The sequence below is a fragment of the Phocoena sinus genome, chromosome 10 (genome assembly GCF_008692025.1).
Source record: "Phocoena sinus isolate mPhoSin1 chromosome 10, mPhoSin1.pri, whole genome shotgun sequence".
NCBI lineage: Eukaryota > Metazoa > Chordata > Mammalia > Artiodactyla > Phocoenidae > Phocoena > Phocoena sinus.
The window spans coordinates 16,378,433-16,394,557 of NC_045772.1; the positions used below are offsets into that span (position 1 = coordinate 16,378,433).

A 16,125-nucleotide genomic window follows, 5' to 3' on the forward strand; every position below is an offset into this window, starting at 1 on the left:
GAATTCAAGTTTGTTCTCAGGTTGGAGAAAAGGAAGGAAGGCCCTATTTATGGGGTATTCTCTCTGGGTTAAATGTGTCTGACATTTATTAAGCCCTTATCCTGGGCCAGGCATGTTCTAAGCCATTTAATCCTCATAGGGCCCTGTGAGGCAGGTCCTGTATTTTCCTGCTTGACAGATGAGGAAACTGGAGCACAGAGAGGTTTTGCAACCTGCTCAAGGTCACACAGCTGGTGAGTGGTTTTAGCCAGGACTCAAGGCCATGTCCTTAACCATCATGCTGCCTCACCGTGTGCTGGCTCAGTTTATCCTTCAACTTCACAAAGGAGGCACTGCATTACGTTACAGAAGCTGCATTTTTAGATCTCATTCTCCTTTTTAAACAACTCTTCAAAAACGTGACAACCATTTTTAGCTATCTGGCTCCTATGGAAACATCCTGGGAGCTGGATTTGGCCTCAGGCTGAATATGCATCAAACAAAGAAGCAGGATAATTTCAGATGGTGTGGGAAAGGTGTAGGGAGAGTATAAGGCCAGGAGTGTCCTTATCAGGTAGAGGGGTCAGGGAAGGCCTCCCTAAGGGACCACGGAGCTGAAGCTTGAATGATAAGGATGTAAAGATCCACGGTGTGTAAAGCACTTACCACAGTGTCTGTACCATCTATTAAGTGCATCGTGAATGCCGCTATTATTTCTATCCTTATTGCTTTCGTGGTTGGCCATTCATTGGATCTATGACCTTGGGTGAGTCATCTCCCGCTCTTGGGAGTTGAACTGAATGTCTCCCCTCTGGCCTTGACAGTTGCACAGTTCTCAGTGATTTCTAGCATTTGTCTCCCACCACGCCTTTGAAATAGGGGGCAGAATGAGCCCTCTTTTGCACTTTCAATAGAAGATTCATTGTCGGAAGAGGGAAGCTTTTGTGGAGGGACAACCACCATGGCTATTAACATTTATGGAGCTCTTTTAGTTTCCTCAGTGCCGAGTGGGGTGTGATTAGAATGTGGGCACTTTCCTTTTCACACTGGGCTGGAAACATCCCCCTGGCAAAGACACCGTGGGACCGCTGGCCTCTCGCTCCATGGTTGGGGGGATTGACAAGTCCACTTATTTTCTCAACCCCCAGAATGTCACTACCCTCCCCTGACTTTGGATGGTGAAAGAATTTATGTCTATTGTCATTTGACAATAGGGCCTCCCCAAGGCCAAGTTCAGCCTGCTGTATAATCAAAGGGGTAGTTTCACCACTCGGCCCATCTTTAGTTCCTGGAGGAATGTAGGAGTTGGTCCAAGAGCCACCCACATCCTCCACGGCCTGAGTGTGTTCACTGTCGGCTTCCTCCAGAGCAAGCTCCCAGGATCGCAGGCCCTGCTCAGATAAAATAAAGCCTTCAAGTCATGTCTTTACATTTGACGTAAGCAGAGGCAGGCATTTCTTGCTGCATCCTGAATGGGGCTGTCGTGAGGGCCTGGGGGAGCTGGGGGGCCTGGCACCCTGGTGAAAGGGGGCCTTGAAGCTGGAAGCTCATTCATCTCTGGGCAGCCTCCTTGTCTCTAGATGCGTGGTCCATCCACACTCTAGGGAGGGTGCTACCTGCCCCTGGGTTCACAGCAGGGCGTCCTGTGTTTCCTGTTTGCTTTCCCTATTCCTCGATTGCCCACGTTAAGTAGGATGCCAAAGAAATCCTAAGTCACCTTCTTGACGTGCCTGTCTTGGTGGTGCTGTTTGACTGGAGTGGTCCCTCTGTTTTTGGCTCCAATTCTGCTATCACTTCCCTGGTCTGGCCTCTCATCCACCTAATAACATCAACCCCTGCCCCCCTGCCCTTCTTCCCTCCTTCCCCCTTCCCTCTCTATGTACCTGCCTCCCTGCCCACACTCAGTGTTTTCTCAGGCCTGCCACGCGCCAGGCATCGTTTTAAGCGCTGGAGAGAAAGCAGTGAACAAGATCCCCACTAGTGTAGGGTCAGGTAATGACACCAATACTGATTTAATGACAGCTGGGGAAAGGTCTGCAAAGGAGAAATCCGGGGACCTGCTAGTTGATTTAACCAGCAAAGAGCAAAATCAAGAATAATAAGAGCTTCCTAAGTCTTGTGGCGTCACAGATGGACTGGTGGTATTTTAGAGACGTTTCCGTGTGTAGCGCTGCATGGGGATCTGGTGCCCAGTCGGAAACTGCAGGTGCTCACAGGTGTGAGTGCCTTCCTGCTGCAGCCGCCCATGCTTGACCCTGTGATAGGCAAGGTGTGGCCCTGGGCTGCTGCTAACAAGGACTTTTTCCTCCAGAACCTTTGCAATCCAAGGGGTGGTTTTACTTCCTTTCATCCAGGAAAGGTTGCTAAGGTGAGGGTCGAGGTCACAAGAGGACCAGTTTGGAGGGAACTAAGCAGGCTTTCAGAGCTGGCAGCAAATCGATTGGCAGGTTTCCTTGTTACCCATGGCTAACCCCCTCCGCCAAAGTAGTTTTTGCCCCCCTTAGAGCCAAGGCGGATTAAATTACCAACCAACTTGTTTATGAGCAGAGATGAATTCATTGGCAAACATATTTCTTCCTTATTAGATTCCCATTGTCCTTTAATGTCTTTTTATTTATGTGTTTCTTTTGAGTAATCGCTATGCGCCTTGGCCCTGGCAACTCTCTGCAGTTTGGATTTGCAGACAACATTGGCACGGAGCTTTTGGAATCAACTGGGGCTGGGCAGGGAGTCTAGCTTAGCTTCCTTGGTTTTACTCTGACTTAAGCAGGGCCTTTTGGTCGTATCACTAGCTGTCAAAGGTGCCTTAGTGAGAGGAAGGATGTGGGAAGGATTTGGCTTCTGAGCAATTGCATCAGCATAGCATAAGCCGGAGTCTTAAAACCCAAGGTTTGAGCAGAACTGGCCTTGAGACCAGTTTACTGCTTGAGAAAAGCAGTAAAGCCTTTTCTATCCATCACTGCGGCAGCTGCATGGTGGGGCTGAGTGATGCTAATTTCACCTCTCCATGTTTAGTCATCGACACCCTGTAAACCAAGCTCTCCTTTTTTCTTTTTTCAAAGGATCAGGATTCCTAGAGTAAATGAATCTGGCCACGTGAAGCAGCCCTCTGCTTTGTGGAAAAAAAAAAAAAAAAGCCACCATCCCAAACCCAGGCTGTTAAAACCTGATGTTTTCTGTTGTCTGGAGAAGGGTGTTTTTGCTATAAATGAAAGATGTGACGGGGGTATTTCGAAGCTTTGTTTTGGTTATTGTCGGTTCTGCCAACAAGTAACATCTGTATTTATTTTCCAAACTCTCCCAATGGCTGATTTGCATCTGTTTAGTTCTCTGAGTAACATTTCATTTCCTGACTTTATAGGTTGCTATAAAATCCATTCGTAAGGACAAAATTAAGGATGAACAAGACATGGTTCACATCAGACGAGAGATTGAGATCATGTCATCCCTCAACCATCCTCATATCATCAGTATTTATGAAGGTCAGTGATTTTTTTTTTCACCCCCGTATCAGTTACCATTTCTCATACCATGGGGCCTGCCAAGATTTTTAGGTAATTGCCCTTCTGGGCAGGAGCCAAGTATTTTTTCCTCATGATGTAAAAATAGCTGGGTGTTATCTCTTATTTGGTTACCTTGAGTGCAGCCAGACACATGTAGCACAGCGCACTTTGGTGATAAAGTAGCTGTGGCTGGTGCCTTCTTCTATCTTCCCCGTTTCTTGGTGGTTGCTAAGCAACCCACCTTATTGAAAACCACTATGTGAGACAGCCATGGTTTCTGGAAAATGGCAGTTTTCTGGGTGGCCAAGTAACGGTGGATCTATTGTAAATGTCATTCCCCAAAGCTGATGCTTCAGGGGTGGTGTCATGAGTTATTCAAAGTTAGCCTTTCAGAGTTAGGAATTAACTTCCAGCAGGTCCAAGAAATGCCAAGAAAGAAGAGGGATCTGTTGGTGTGACAGATACTTTGCAAATGCAGTTCGAGTTGTTGGTGTTTACAGAAGGACAGGGAGGGGAAAAGCTTATAAAGGTGCTTATGCTTCAACTCTTTAGTTGCTCATGGGAAGAAATGGAGAGTATAAACTTCCCAGTCTATCATTTAAAAAAATATCCTTTAAAAAAATTACACAAGCAACATGTGTTTATGGCAGAAATGATTGAAATACAACTGTTAAAATTTTAAAAATAATTTCTGCTCTCTCATTTTGATGAATGGCTCTTTATACATATTTATATTTTTAGTCTACTTTTCTATATCTGTAATGTGGTTTTTATCCAGAGTTAGATCATACTGTTTATACTGGGTTTTAGCTTGATATTTTTTCATTTTTTATATCATGCATCTCTTCCTATATCAATAAATATTCCACTATAAGGACATTTTAAAAGGCTTTATAGTGTTCCATTTATGGACATACCATAATTTATTGGATCTATTTTCTTTTGTCAAATATATACATTGTTTTAAATTTCTGGTTATTATAAACAGGGCTTTAAAGACTCTCCTTGTACATCATGTTTACATTCATTTTTGATTATTTTCTTATGAAAAACCCCTAGTCTTGGATTTACTGAGTCAAAACATTTCTGTAGAATATTTTTTAATATACGGTTGAGCCAGAAAAACCAACCTATTTTTAATTTCTGGTCTGTTCATCATAACTTATACAGTAAGGGCTAAGAGGAAACCAGACGGTGACCCTAAAGTTTTTCTGATATTTCAGTTTTCCTTCTTCTGGTTCCCTGCTGGGTTTTGCTATGCTTTTTTCCCCCTACTATTTCTATTTTTGCTCCTCATGTAGAAGTAAATGCTCGTAATATCTTTTATCTTGACCTTTCTAAAGCTCATTTTTGGGACCCTTGGAGATAGGATTTTTAAGGGGGAAATTTGCATTTATTCAGTCACTTATTCATTCCACAAACATCTCTTGCAGTGAGTCTCAAACTGCAGTCCCTGGACCAGAAGCATCGGCATAAATTGGGATTGTTAGAAATGCAGAGTCCCAGGCCCTGCCCAGGACCTGCCTTAGATATGTAAACAATATATTCTGGGACCAAGGAGGCCCAAGCTTAGAAGTTTTCATGGAAATATATGGCATCCAAGCTGGGCCTTGAAGGAGTTTTTTTGGAGGAAGAATTGACAAAAGTAGAATTCCAGGCTGGTAAAACAAATCTGAATATGCCTGGTAATTGAGGGGAATTTCCAGAAGTGAGAAGTGAGTTGAGATACAAAATGCAGGATGAGAGTGAATTTTATTAAATGTGGAGTGTTTTTGCTCTTTGTGTTGCCATGGAAACCTGAAGGCCATCATGCATAGTGTGGACCAGTGTGGGTCACGTGCTCTGTGTGCAGTTCTGTGAGATTTCTTAGCCTAGAGCTGGAGGCTTCTTTACCAGGAAGCAGAGTTTTAATCCAGCATGAAGTTTCCAGTTCTTTATTTGGGAGACGGGTCTGTGGTCACAGAAGTCTGGCATCAAGAAGCCTACTTCTTTACTAGCATCATGCCCTCCTTGACCTTGGGAATCCTTCAGGCTGAATGGGGAACAGGAGTCTGTCCCCCTTCCAAGGGAAGGCCAGAGATGAACCTCAATGGAAGAACATCCTATTATCAAGGTCAAGGCCTTAGTCCAGCCCCTGCTGGAGGCTTCAAGAAGAGAAGCCCTTGCTTGTAACTTTAAAGATGGGTATCAGCATGAATTAAAGTTCTTTGGGTGACTAGAAATAACTTTCACCAAGGCCTCAGGTGAGAGCTTGGGCTTCAATTCATAAAACCCTTAGAACTGGCTTTAGGGAGTCAGGGAAGAGCTTGAGTTCTCACACCAGACTTGAGACTTTGAGCAGGATGGTGGGCCTTTCAGTGCCTCAATGACGGCACCTATATTGGGATAACAATTCTACCCCCTCCTAGGGTTTGTCAGTAGGATTAAATGAGATGATACATATACTGGTAAGCTCAAAAAGGTCATTGTTATGAAGACCCCATAATCATCCTAAGTAGTTCTTAATCTGGGGTCCATTGACAGGATATTTCATGAGTGAGCTACAGGGGGTCTGTAAATCCTCTGAAATTAAGTATGTAACTATGTTGTCTAAGCCACTAGCTACAGGTGGATATTAAAATTAATTGAAATAAAAATTCAGCTCCTCAGACACTTTAGCCACATTTCAAGTAGCTCAATGGCCACATTTGGCTAGTGGCTGCCATATTGGACAGCATCGTAGTTGTGGAAACTGAGGCTCTGGAAGGTTCATGACTCCCTGGGTGTGTTTGTTTGCTAGGGCTGCTACCACAGACTGGGTGGCTTAAACAATAGAAATTTATTTTTTTCTTGGATTTGGAGGCTTGAAAGTCCAAGACTAAGGTGTCAGTGGAGTTGGTTTCCTCTAAGGCCTCTCTCCTTGGCTTGTAGACTGCCATTTTCTCCCTGCGTCTTCACATCTGTATGTGTCTGTGTCTAAATTTTTCCTTCTTAGAAGGACACTAATCATTTTGGCTTAGGGCCCACCCTAATGACCTCATTTTAACTTGATTACTTCTTTAAAGACTATCACCAAATAGGATTGCATTCTGAGGAACTAGGTGTTAGGACTTCAACATAGGGTTTTTTGTTTGTTTGTTTTTTGTTTTGCAGTGGGGCTGGGAATATTCAGCTTATAATACTGGGTATGCTGGCTAGTTGGTGGCCCTGGCACACAGGTCTTCTTACCCCACTTGTTTTCTTCCCTCTGCCAGGCCTCAGCCCTGTATTTTTGACCTTGTGTCTTGTTTTGCTGGCTCTGCAGCCCACCACTGTGCCCCAGGCATCCCCCTCAGCCTGGCCTTTTCCCTCCTTTTCAACCCTGGGGTGTGGCAGGGGCAGTGCAGAGGTAGCAATGGTGGTGGGAACTGAGTCTGTGAGTTAATACCCTGGTCCCTCTGTAGCTCACAAAGTGAAACCTTCTCCCTGGATGCTGATTGGTCTTTTGATGGGCCAATCAGGAGGCTTAGCTGAGTTCAGACATGTGTTAATTTTCTGAGTGAAAAATCAGTGCCCAGGCATCTAATTGGCTGTTTGGACATTAGCTAAGTGAACTTCACAATTTCTTCTTCAACAAGGACCTTTGTGATTTAAAACAGACACACACACACACACACACACACACACACACACACACACACATCCTAGCAAAAGCAGCAGTAGCAGTAACAATAATAGCAGCAACATGACAAAGCAATGATGCACCTAACCCTGTACGTTTAGGACCTTTGGGGTTTCATGTGGGGAATGCACCATTTTGGACTGTACAATCAGGTGATGTTGAAATAACTAGTTCCAGAGGAATAATTCATTCATTAAAAAAACTAAGTGCCTACTATGTGCCAGGCCCTGTTCTAGGTACTAGGAATGCAAAGGTGAACAAGGCAGGCTCTGGGCTATGGAGCTGAAATTTAGTGAATAGACAGGCGAACAGATAAGTGACTTTTGAGCTGAGACCTGAATGGAATGAGAAGTGAGCCCTTCGAAGACCTGGGCATTCCAGGCAGAGGGAACAGTATGTGCAGATGCTCAGAGGAGGGAAGCAGCTTGTGTTGTGAGAAGTGACAGAGGGCCTCTGAGACTGAGGGACTGAATAGGGTGGCAGGAGAGAGGAAATTGGAGAGGGCCATATTTTGACCACATTGGCTAAAGGAAAGAGCATGGATTTTTTACACCAGGAGTAGGGGTATGCCACTGGTTTTGAGGAAGGAAGTAACATTTTAAAATTAACACTTGAAAATAATACTAATAGTAGCTTGGAGTTATTGAGTGTTTACCCTGTGCTAGGATATGTGTATGTATGATCTCATTTAATCCTTATATCCATGAAAGATGAATTGTTAAGATCCCTATTTTATGGTAAGGAAAATTCAGCTTGTTGGCTAAGTGCATTTTCCAAGGTTATACCAACTACTAGTAACTGGTGGATCTGAGAGTTGAACTTAGCGACACTCTGAAGCTTGTGCTGCTGATACTAACCAGGTATTTGGTGGTCTGCAGCGACCCCTAATTGGGGGCAAGCCTTGTCCTAAACCCTGTGATACAGATAATTCCTGGCCTTCATAGAGGTTACTGTCTTAAATATGTGAGAGTATTAAATCCCAGCTTGGTGGGTATTTTAGACAATATTTCTGTATACATGTTAGGAAGAAGCTTGGGTCCCCATTCCAGTAAATTCATAGGTCAAGTGTTTCCTAAGCTGCAGTTCATGGAAATGTAAGTTATTTGTATATTATTCACAGTACCTGCAGGCTCATAAAATCTGCAGCTTCACTGAATCAGTGCTGCTGTTCACCAGATCTCAAAAATAATTCCTCTTAAATGTTTCTTTCTCAAACCAGATCCTGGGGTTACTCTCCTTTTGACACGTAGGTGAAGGTGATTGACCCTCAAATTTGTCAACTCTGTGTAAACACACAAACCATAACTGGCTTCTAATGCTAAGTAAATAAAAGAGGATAGACATACACCTTCTAGCCTGTGATGCTATAAGGGTAACCTAATCGAGAGAGAAAAGGAAGAAAGAAATCTCTGGCACCATCTTGGGATGGACCCCTGTTTTCAGTCAAAGGAATTCCATTCTCTCAGCAGGGAGGTAATTGACAATAAGGAAAGAACAGCTGAAAAGGAAGTGCCCCGGAGCTTTCAACTTGGTTTGCCTAGGATGGAAGAGATAAAAACGGTTTTTGCCTGGGGTTCTGATTTCAGGACCCAAGTTCAAACATCAAAGGCACATTGTCTCACCCCCATTTCCCCTTTGGAAGCCCAGGAGACTCAATCTGCAAAACCACGAACCAGCATCTTACGGCACAACACTTCAGGGAGACAGCACAGTCCAGCATGGAAAAGCAAAAAGGTGGGGAGTGGGAGATTGGACCGGTGCCTTCATTTTTATGCTCTTGATTTTTTTTGTTCCTGGAAGTCTCTTTCCTTGGCCCTGCAAGATTACATCTTCTCTCTCGGCCCTTTTTTACACTGTGATATGCCAGACTGGCCAGCCTTTTCATCACATCCCCTGTCTTAGGTAAGGGTGAGCCTGGCTTTCTGGGACAAAGTAGGATGGCTATTTGGCATTTGTCAGCTGTGATCTCTTGCCTTTGGGAGAGTCTCTCAAACTTCAAAAACACAGTAGCAAGCAAATGTGTTTCTTTTAATAATCATGTGAGTTTCATGCCCTGGCTCCATGAGCCTTAAACCTGCTGTCCATGAGAAGATGTAAAAGAGTCCGTATTCTACTAAATTCTCCGAACTCTTACTGTGGAGACGTTTTGGATGAATTTACTATCAGTTAAAAGCTCCTCCCAGCTTCTTAGAAGTATACATTACAATATGCTTTTTTAAGCTACCGGTGCCTTATGAGTTTCCGATAGATCTTTCTGGAAGGGGATCTAGTTCTTGTCTCTTGGTGAAAATCACTGCTTTAAAAATCCAGGCTCTGATGACAGGCATTCCTGCCTTCTCCTCCCTTGCAACTTGTGGCCAGAGTCAATGAGAGCAGGGCAAGATGTTTCCACAGAACTCAGCAGAGGTCCTGGAGTGAGAAACTTTTGCTGCCCCTGGAAGAGAACCCCTTGAGGATGGCAGGATCCCGATAAACTGCCGAATAATACACTTGAGCACGATTCTCAGAGGGTGACCCAGGACCAGAAGCATCAGCGTCTCCTGGGCCCCCATCCCAGACCCACTGAATCAGAAACCCTGCAAGTGGACCTGATGTTCTGTGTAATAACCAGCCCTCCAGGTGACTCTGATGCACTCAAGTTTGAGAAGCACCATATTAGAAAAACCCCTGCTCAGCAGGTTAGAAACTAAAGCAGGGCTTCATTGCGAGCATCAGTGATTTGGAAATACCTATAATAGAAGCAGTTAACATTTTTCTTCTCTGGCTCAATCCAGAGTTTTCAGGCAGCAGGCAAATCCTGATTTAGGCTCTTTCGAAGCCAAGGGACAGCTGATTTGATCTAACAAGGTCTGAGGGTCACTAATACTACCCTGTGTTCTTATTCATTTGCTTCCCTAATCATTCATTCATTCAGTCATTCATTTTACAAAGATGTATTGAGCACCCATATTCCAGGTACTGGGCTAGCACGGTGAATATGTAGGCATTGTCCAAATGGGCTTAGATTTGAATGAATCAGTTGCTTTGCCAATTGCTACTGTGTGACCTTGGGGTAGTGACTTAACATCTCTGGGGCTTGGTTCCCTTAGCTATAAAATGGGGTCAATAGCTAGCTACTTTATAGATAAGATTGTGAGGATTAAGATAATGAATAAAATGGCTAAGCTTGGTCCCAGGTACACGCTCAATAAACCATACTGATCATTCTTGATGTGATGTGAGTTAGAGATATGAGAGGTCCTTTCTGGCTGGAATAGAAACTTCCGTTGGGAGGTGGTAGCAGAGAAGGTTGAGGCCAGATTGTCCATTGCAGTGATTCTGAACTCTGGATGCACATTAGAACCTCATGGGGCGTTTGCAAGAAGAAATGCTGATGCCTGGGCCTCACCCCTAGGGATTTCAATTTAATTGGCCAGTCCTGAGAAAGATGGGCTTGATCCTCCAACCAGGAGGAAGTGAGCCCTGCTCTAGAAACTTGTCTTGGTCTGATCATTTGTCATCAGTGGATTCCAGAGCAGAACATGTGTCTGGCAGCTGTCACCAGTGAGCCGTGGGCGATACCTTTGGGCTTGGGTTTCCTTCCTCAGCCATTTGGTTGCTGCCCTCATCAGGGACTCAGAGCCCCATGAAACAGTTTGTTGAACTTGGCAAAGTGGTGTTTTATGTTTGTGTTTACTCTTCTGAACCCATGGCGGATTGCTGAGCATTTTAACACACTCCCTCTGCTGTCAGATTCACAAGTTCCACATGAAGTCTCTTCACACTGCGTCCAAATGAAGGACCCACCCGTTAATCACACAGCTCCAGAGAGTTTTCTTCACTTATAATCAGACAAACAAGCTCTTGGGCTGTGAATCTGTCCAGTCACGTTTCTAATGAGTTTCCTATGAAGTTAGCTATTTGACCTTCAAGTGTATTATTTTCATTGTTTTCATTTGATTACACCCAAGTCATTTTTCTAGAGGCTGGAGATTAGAAATAAAACAACCCAACACGAATGCTACTCCCTGGCTGTCCTGCCTCACCCTCTTGGGTTTCCTGGAATTCAATATTTTCTAGTGCCTCAAATAACACTACTAGTACTTGAAGCTGATTTTTAAAGAAAAAAAAAATGGAACTGTATTGCCATGTAACTTAGGGTCTTTTGAAATGAACTGGGATGGCTCTGTTAATTTGCCGAGGCTGCAAATTAGGAAGGCTCATGGAGTGTAGAAGGGGGGGTCTCTACAATGACCATACCCTACAGAGGAGATTTGGATATTGAAAGGGGGATTGGACTAGATGAACTATAACTTCTAACTTGCAGAGTTTGAGGGTTTTTTGATTTGAGAATTTGTGCTCCGCCCCCTCCAGTGACTTCTGACAGTGGCTTCATCTGGTAGGTACGGCTCCAAGATTGACATCTGTGCTTTGGAACACCACTGGGGACTGAAGAATGGACCGCAGTTAAGAGAACCAGGCTTGCGGAGTCCTTTGATGTCTTTGTGTTAGTTCACTCTTTCCTCTGTTCTCCTACCCCTCTCCCATCCCTCAAGGGCACAAATGCAATCGCAAGTGTGGATTCTGCCAATGCAGATCCCTAATAATCCTGGATTTGAGCCAGGCATGTCTTCGTTTGTTCTTCTTTCTTAAACTAAGATTTGCTGCCTACTAATAACAGCTGACACTTAAATGTCTGCTTACTGCTGCGTGCTGGGGTAATCCTCACAATGACGATAGAAACTTCATTTTAACAGATGAAGAAACTGAGGCAACAGAAAGGTTAAGTAACTTGCCAAGGTCACTCAGATGGGTAAATGGCAGGACCTGGATTTGCGCCCAGTAGCCTGGCTTCGGGAGTCAAGCTCTTAAGCTCTGCACTCTGTTGCCCAATGAAGCAGACTAGAATTTAGGGTTGACAAGATAGTCCTGAGCCATACCTCAGGGTCAGGCAGTGGCTAGAGCCAGAGGTGTGATGCCCACAAATTTGTCTTTTCCACCCTAAGTGATAAGGGTGGGGTGAAACCATATAGCAAAGCCACCTGTGGGAATTTTCAGGAGAGGGAGACTAAGGCTGTTTCCACAGAGGGTGGGATTTCTATCCCTTCACTGTGCAAATGGGGGGAGCATGCTTTTTTCCAGAAGTTCACTGTGGAGGAGGGTGGAGTCCAATGGTTGGTCCTACACGGCACCCTGATTCCTTCTCCCACACAGCCCCTCTATCCTGGTCGTGTCCCCTGCCCTCCTAGGGTTTGCTGTTGGTCTCCCCAGATAGCACTAATAAATGGTACTTGGCCAGCCTTTTTCATGTGCTCTTCCTCGGGCAGCTTACACACTTTTCTTTCATTTCGTCTGCCTTCTGTGGAGTCCACTGCTGGCAATGGGTGGCCTTCTTGACTCTGGTTCTCCCTGGGCATGCCAACCGACATCCAGAAAGAGTTTTGGTTTAAGAAAAGACAATGAGTGAACTAAAGAGCCTTTCATTGTCCAAACCAGGAAACACATTGAGTCAACTCTGACCAACTCACTGATGATGGGAGAGCCGCCAGTCTAGGTTAATTTTCTCACTCTCACTGCCCTGAGGACCGTTTTATGAAGGACTAAGCCCATGAGGTGTCTGAAGTTTAGTTCTGGGGAGGGAACTCTTAAAGTATGAATCTTACATTGACTAAATGACCCAGTTAGGCTGCAGACAGTCCTTGCCAAGGGAAGATCACTCCATTTCTGAAATGAAAAAGTAAATGACTTTCCGGGAGGATCCTCCTGAACTTTAATAAAAGAGCACCCTGAGGAGTGGAATGGTGCGTCTATCTGAGGGCTTAGGGAAGTAATAAAAATGCTGCTAATGTGAGGAGGCCCTGCCATGGAGCGAATGGCAGCACCCTGGAAGTGATTTAGGAGACGGAGTCGATGGAAGGCAAAGGCATGAGGAGAATTCAGACTGGTCCATCCTAGGCTCTTGGCCTTTCACTTAAAACCAACAGACGAGTCTTCCTCTCTTGAGGTTCCATGTTAAGCAGAAAGAGAGCCTCCATTTTTTATAACCTGCTTCTCATGGGACGTCCTGTTAATTGATTCTCACCCTCTCCCTCCCCAAGCCCATTTTCTTCCTACATGGCCTCGTATTTGGCTCTAAATGACCAGTGGATGGTTGAAATCTCAAGATCTCCTCACTCATCGGCGTCTCTCCCAGGCCAGGCCACTGTTTTTATCGTATGCATTTTCTCAAGTTATACAAGTTGTGTTATTAACCCCAAGGGAGGGAATGGTTAGGAGTTGGGTAATTAGCGTGGTTGTGAAAGCCAGACGATCAGAAGGCAGAACTGGACTGTCGAACTGAACATCTGATGAAATTCAGAACTAATTGGGAGAAGTAGCTGTTACTATATAGCAGCCAATTCCCACTCTCCCTTGAAATGGAAAATAAGCAGAAAACAAGAAGAATAATTCAAGTTGGTATCCGGGAAGAAGGCCCTTCTGCGGAACAGTAGAAGAAAAAGGAGAGGTCTGGGTATTTTAGGATATGCCGAGACAGTGGTAAAACCAGCTTGTGCAAACAGAGCCCAAGGTGTTTTTGACGGTTCAGTTCCACGCCTGTTTTCTCTAGGAATCTCCTCAGGCCCACTCAGGCTGCCTCACCCATCGTTCTCGCTGCTCATCTGAGGACTTAAAGTCTATATCCCACAGGTTAGCATTTGATTTATTTTATAAGTACTAGTTTTATACAACTAGATAGCAGCTCCTTGAGAACAAAGACCGTCTTATGCTTCATTTGTATCTCCTTTAACACATAGCAAAATGTTCAGGTAAATGCTTCAGATAGGCTGATAAACAAGCATTGTCAGAAAAGGGAGTGATGTTTGTTCTCCTTAATGAAGGAGAATCTTTACTGAGTATTAGGCAAGGAGAGTAAACCTATGATGGAGGAAAGTGGTGGGGAGTCATGGCGAGGATATAAGCTTTCAAGTCAGCCACATTTGGGGTCAGATCCTTACTGGTTATCTGCCCAACAGACATGTATACAGAGGAGCATCAAAAGACACACACAAGAATGTTCATAGCAGCATGATTTGTAATGACCCTCACCTGGAAACAACCCAAACGTCTCTCACCAGTAGAACGGATAAGTTAGCATGACACACCAATTGGAGTACTCTACAGCAACGAGGATGGACGATCTTTGACTACATGGAATGGCATGGATTATTCTTACAAATATAATATTGAACGAATGAAGCCAGACGGAAAAGAATATACTGTATACTGCATGATTCCATTTTTAGAAAACTCAAAGTCCAAAACGAATCTATGATATTGGCTTATATACATATCCCTGGGGAGATGGTTAGTGACCGAAGAGGACGTGCGGGGGAGGGGGGGGCGCTGGCCACATTGTTTCTAGATCTGAGCGCTGGTCCTCTATTTATGAAGTAGGGGTGATATTAATGTCTCATAGGATTGTTAGTATTGGATGTGACAATCCATGGCATGCAGTCGTTGCTCAGTAAGTGTTAACTATGGTGATTATGAATCAGCCTTCTAGGAGAGGAGAGATCACTGACTGGGGAGGCTCTTGGGGTGATGTGAGCCCTGCACTCTTTCATGGGTCCAGGATCCTGGCTGCTACCCTGTCCCTTGTTCCATATGTTTATTGTTCTTGGCGATGTTTGGTTGCGTGTCTGTCAAGCTCCTTGTGGGCATTCAAGGCCTCTGTGTTTCATTCATAGTCTGTTGCTTCTTTCTCTTGTCTTAGTCCCTGGCACCTGTCCCCTCTGGGGGTCCCGCTTACGGTGCTCCTGTTCCCCCCTTCACTCATGTTGCTCCTTCTGCCGGGCTGACCTTTCCTCCCCTTCTTACCCTGGTAAAGATTTCTTCCAGTATCCCCAGTGCCATGCCCGTCATGGGTGCTTTGTAAAGTTTTTGTGGCTCTTCTAGAAACCTGGGTCTGCACCACATGGACCTGGCCCCTGTGCTGAGGGCTGACTCAAGTTGAGCTCAGTTTCTATTCAGGGGTTTAATTTTCCTGGTAGGCTTGGCATGTCAAGGGCCATAGTTTTCCCTACCATTCTGGAGCCACCGGGCTTCTGGGTAGAACTGTCTGGCCAAGAGACACAGGCTTTCATTTTTCAGAAAGGAAACCCTTCCCAACTGGTGGAAAATAAGCTTTTGCTTAGTGACTAATAACGAAAACACAGACAAGATTTCTGGGCTTATAAATAACCAGTTGTAAAAGTACCCAAGGGAAGCAGCCCTTTTTGCCAGAAGAATGGCTGTGAGTGTTCCTGTCACCTGGCGGATAGGGACCTCACCGCGGGCAAGGAGTCGTGGGCCAGGGGTGCGGAAGCCGGTCATTCTTCAGGACGAATTCCCAAGGCCTTGCTGTTATACATTATAAATCCTGGGCTATTCTGGAAAAATAATAGCTGATCTCTAAGGTTCTTCCTGCTCGAAAATCCTGTGATTCTGCGGAGCCACAGCATGTTTTAAAGGGTGATGCCGGCCGGGAGAGGAAAGTCTTAGGGTTTTGTTTGCCAGAGCTGCCTAAGAGGCAGATGAAGTAATTATGAGAATAGCTCCCATTGACTGAGCAGTGGCCAGGGCACCGTGCTCAGGGTGCTAGGCCCATGAGCTCACTGAATCCCCCATTACCGTGTGAGGAAGTTGTTAGCCTCATTTGACTGATGAAGAGACTGAGGTTCAGAGTGGTTGATGTATATGGATAGCAGTATAGGGGCTAAGAGGGTGGAGTGTGCCATCAGACCGTGGGCCCAGGCCTTGAGCTTGCTTTGTGGCCGTGGCAGTTATTAACCTTGCTGTACCCGGGCTTTCTCATCTGTAGAACAGAGATACTCATAGGACCAAAGCCATATGAAATAATGCATGCAAAATGCCATGGGTACAGTGCCTGCACATAGTAGGCCTTCAGTAAATGCTGCTGTTATTAGGAAGGGCTCAGGAAGCTTCATGTATAATAATAGCCTCCTGGATGAATCACTGATGCCCCAAGTCTAGAAATGTTGTTTG

General features: G+C 44.9%; 1 protein-coding gene across 2 annotated transcripts in view; it reads left to right on the plus strand.

Annotated features, from left to right (window-relative positions):
• The window catches only part of NUAK1 (NUAK family kinase 1), a 69,933-nt gene that overhangs the window by 27,337 nt on the left and 26,471 nt on the right, over window positions 1-16,125 (plus strand). For both annotated transcript variants that reach the window (XM_032645583.1, XM_032645584.1), the window contains exon 2: window positions 3,341-3,461. In XM_032645583.1, coding sequence (XP_032501474.1) covers window positions 3,341-3,461 — 121 coding nt within the window. The remainder of the gene's footprint in view (window positions 1-3,340; window positions 3,462-16,125) is intronic.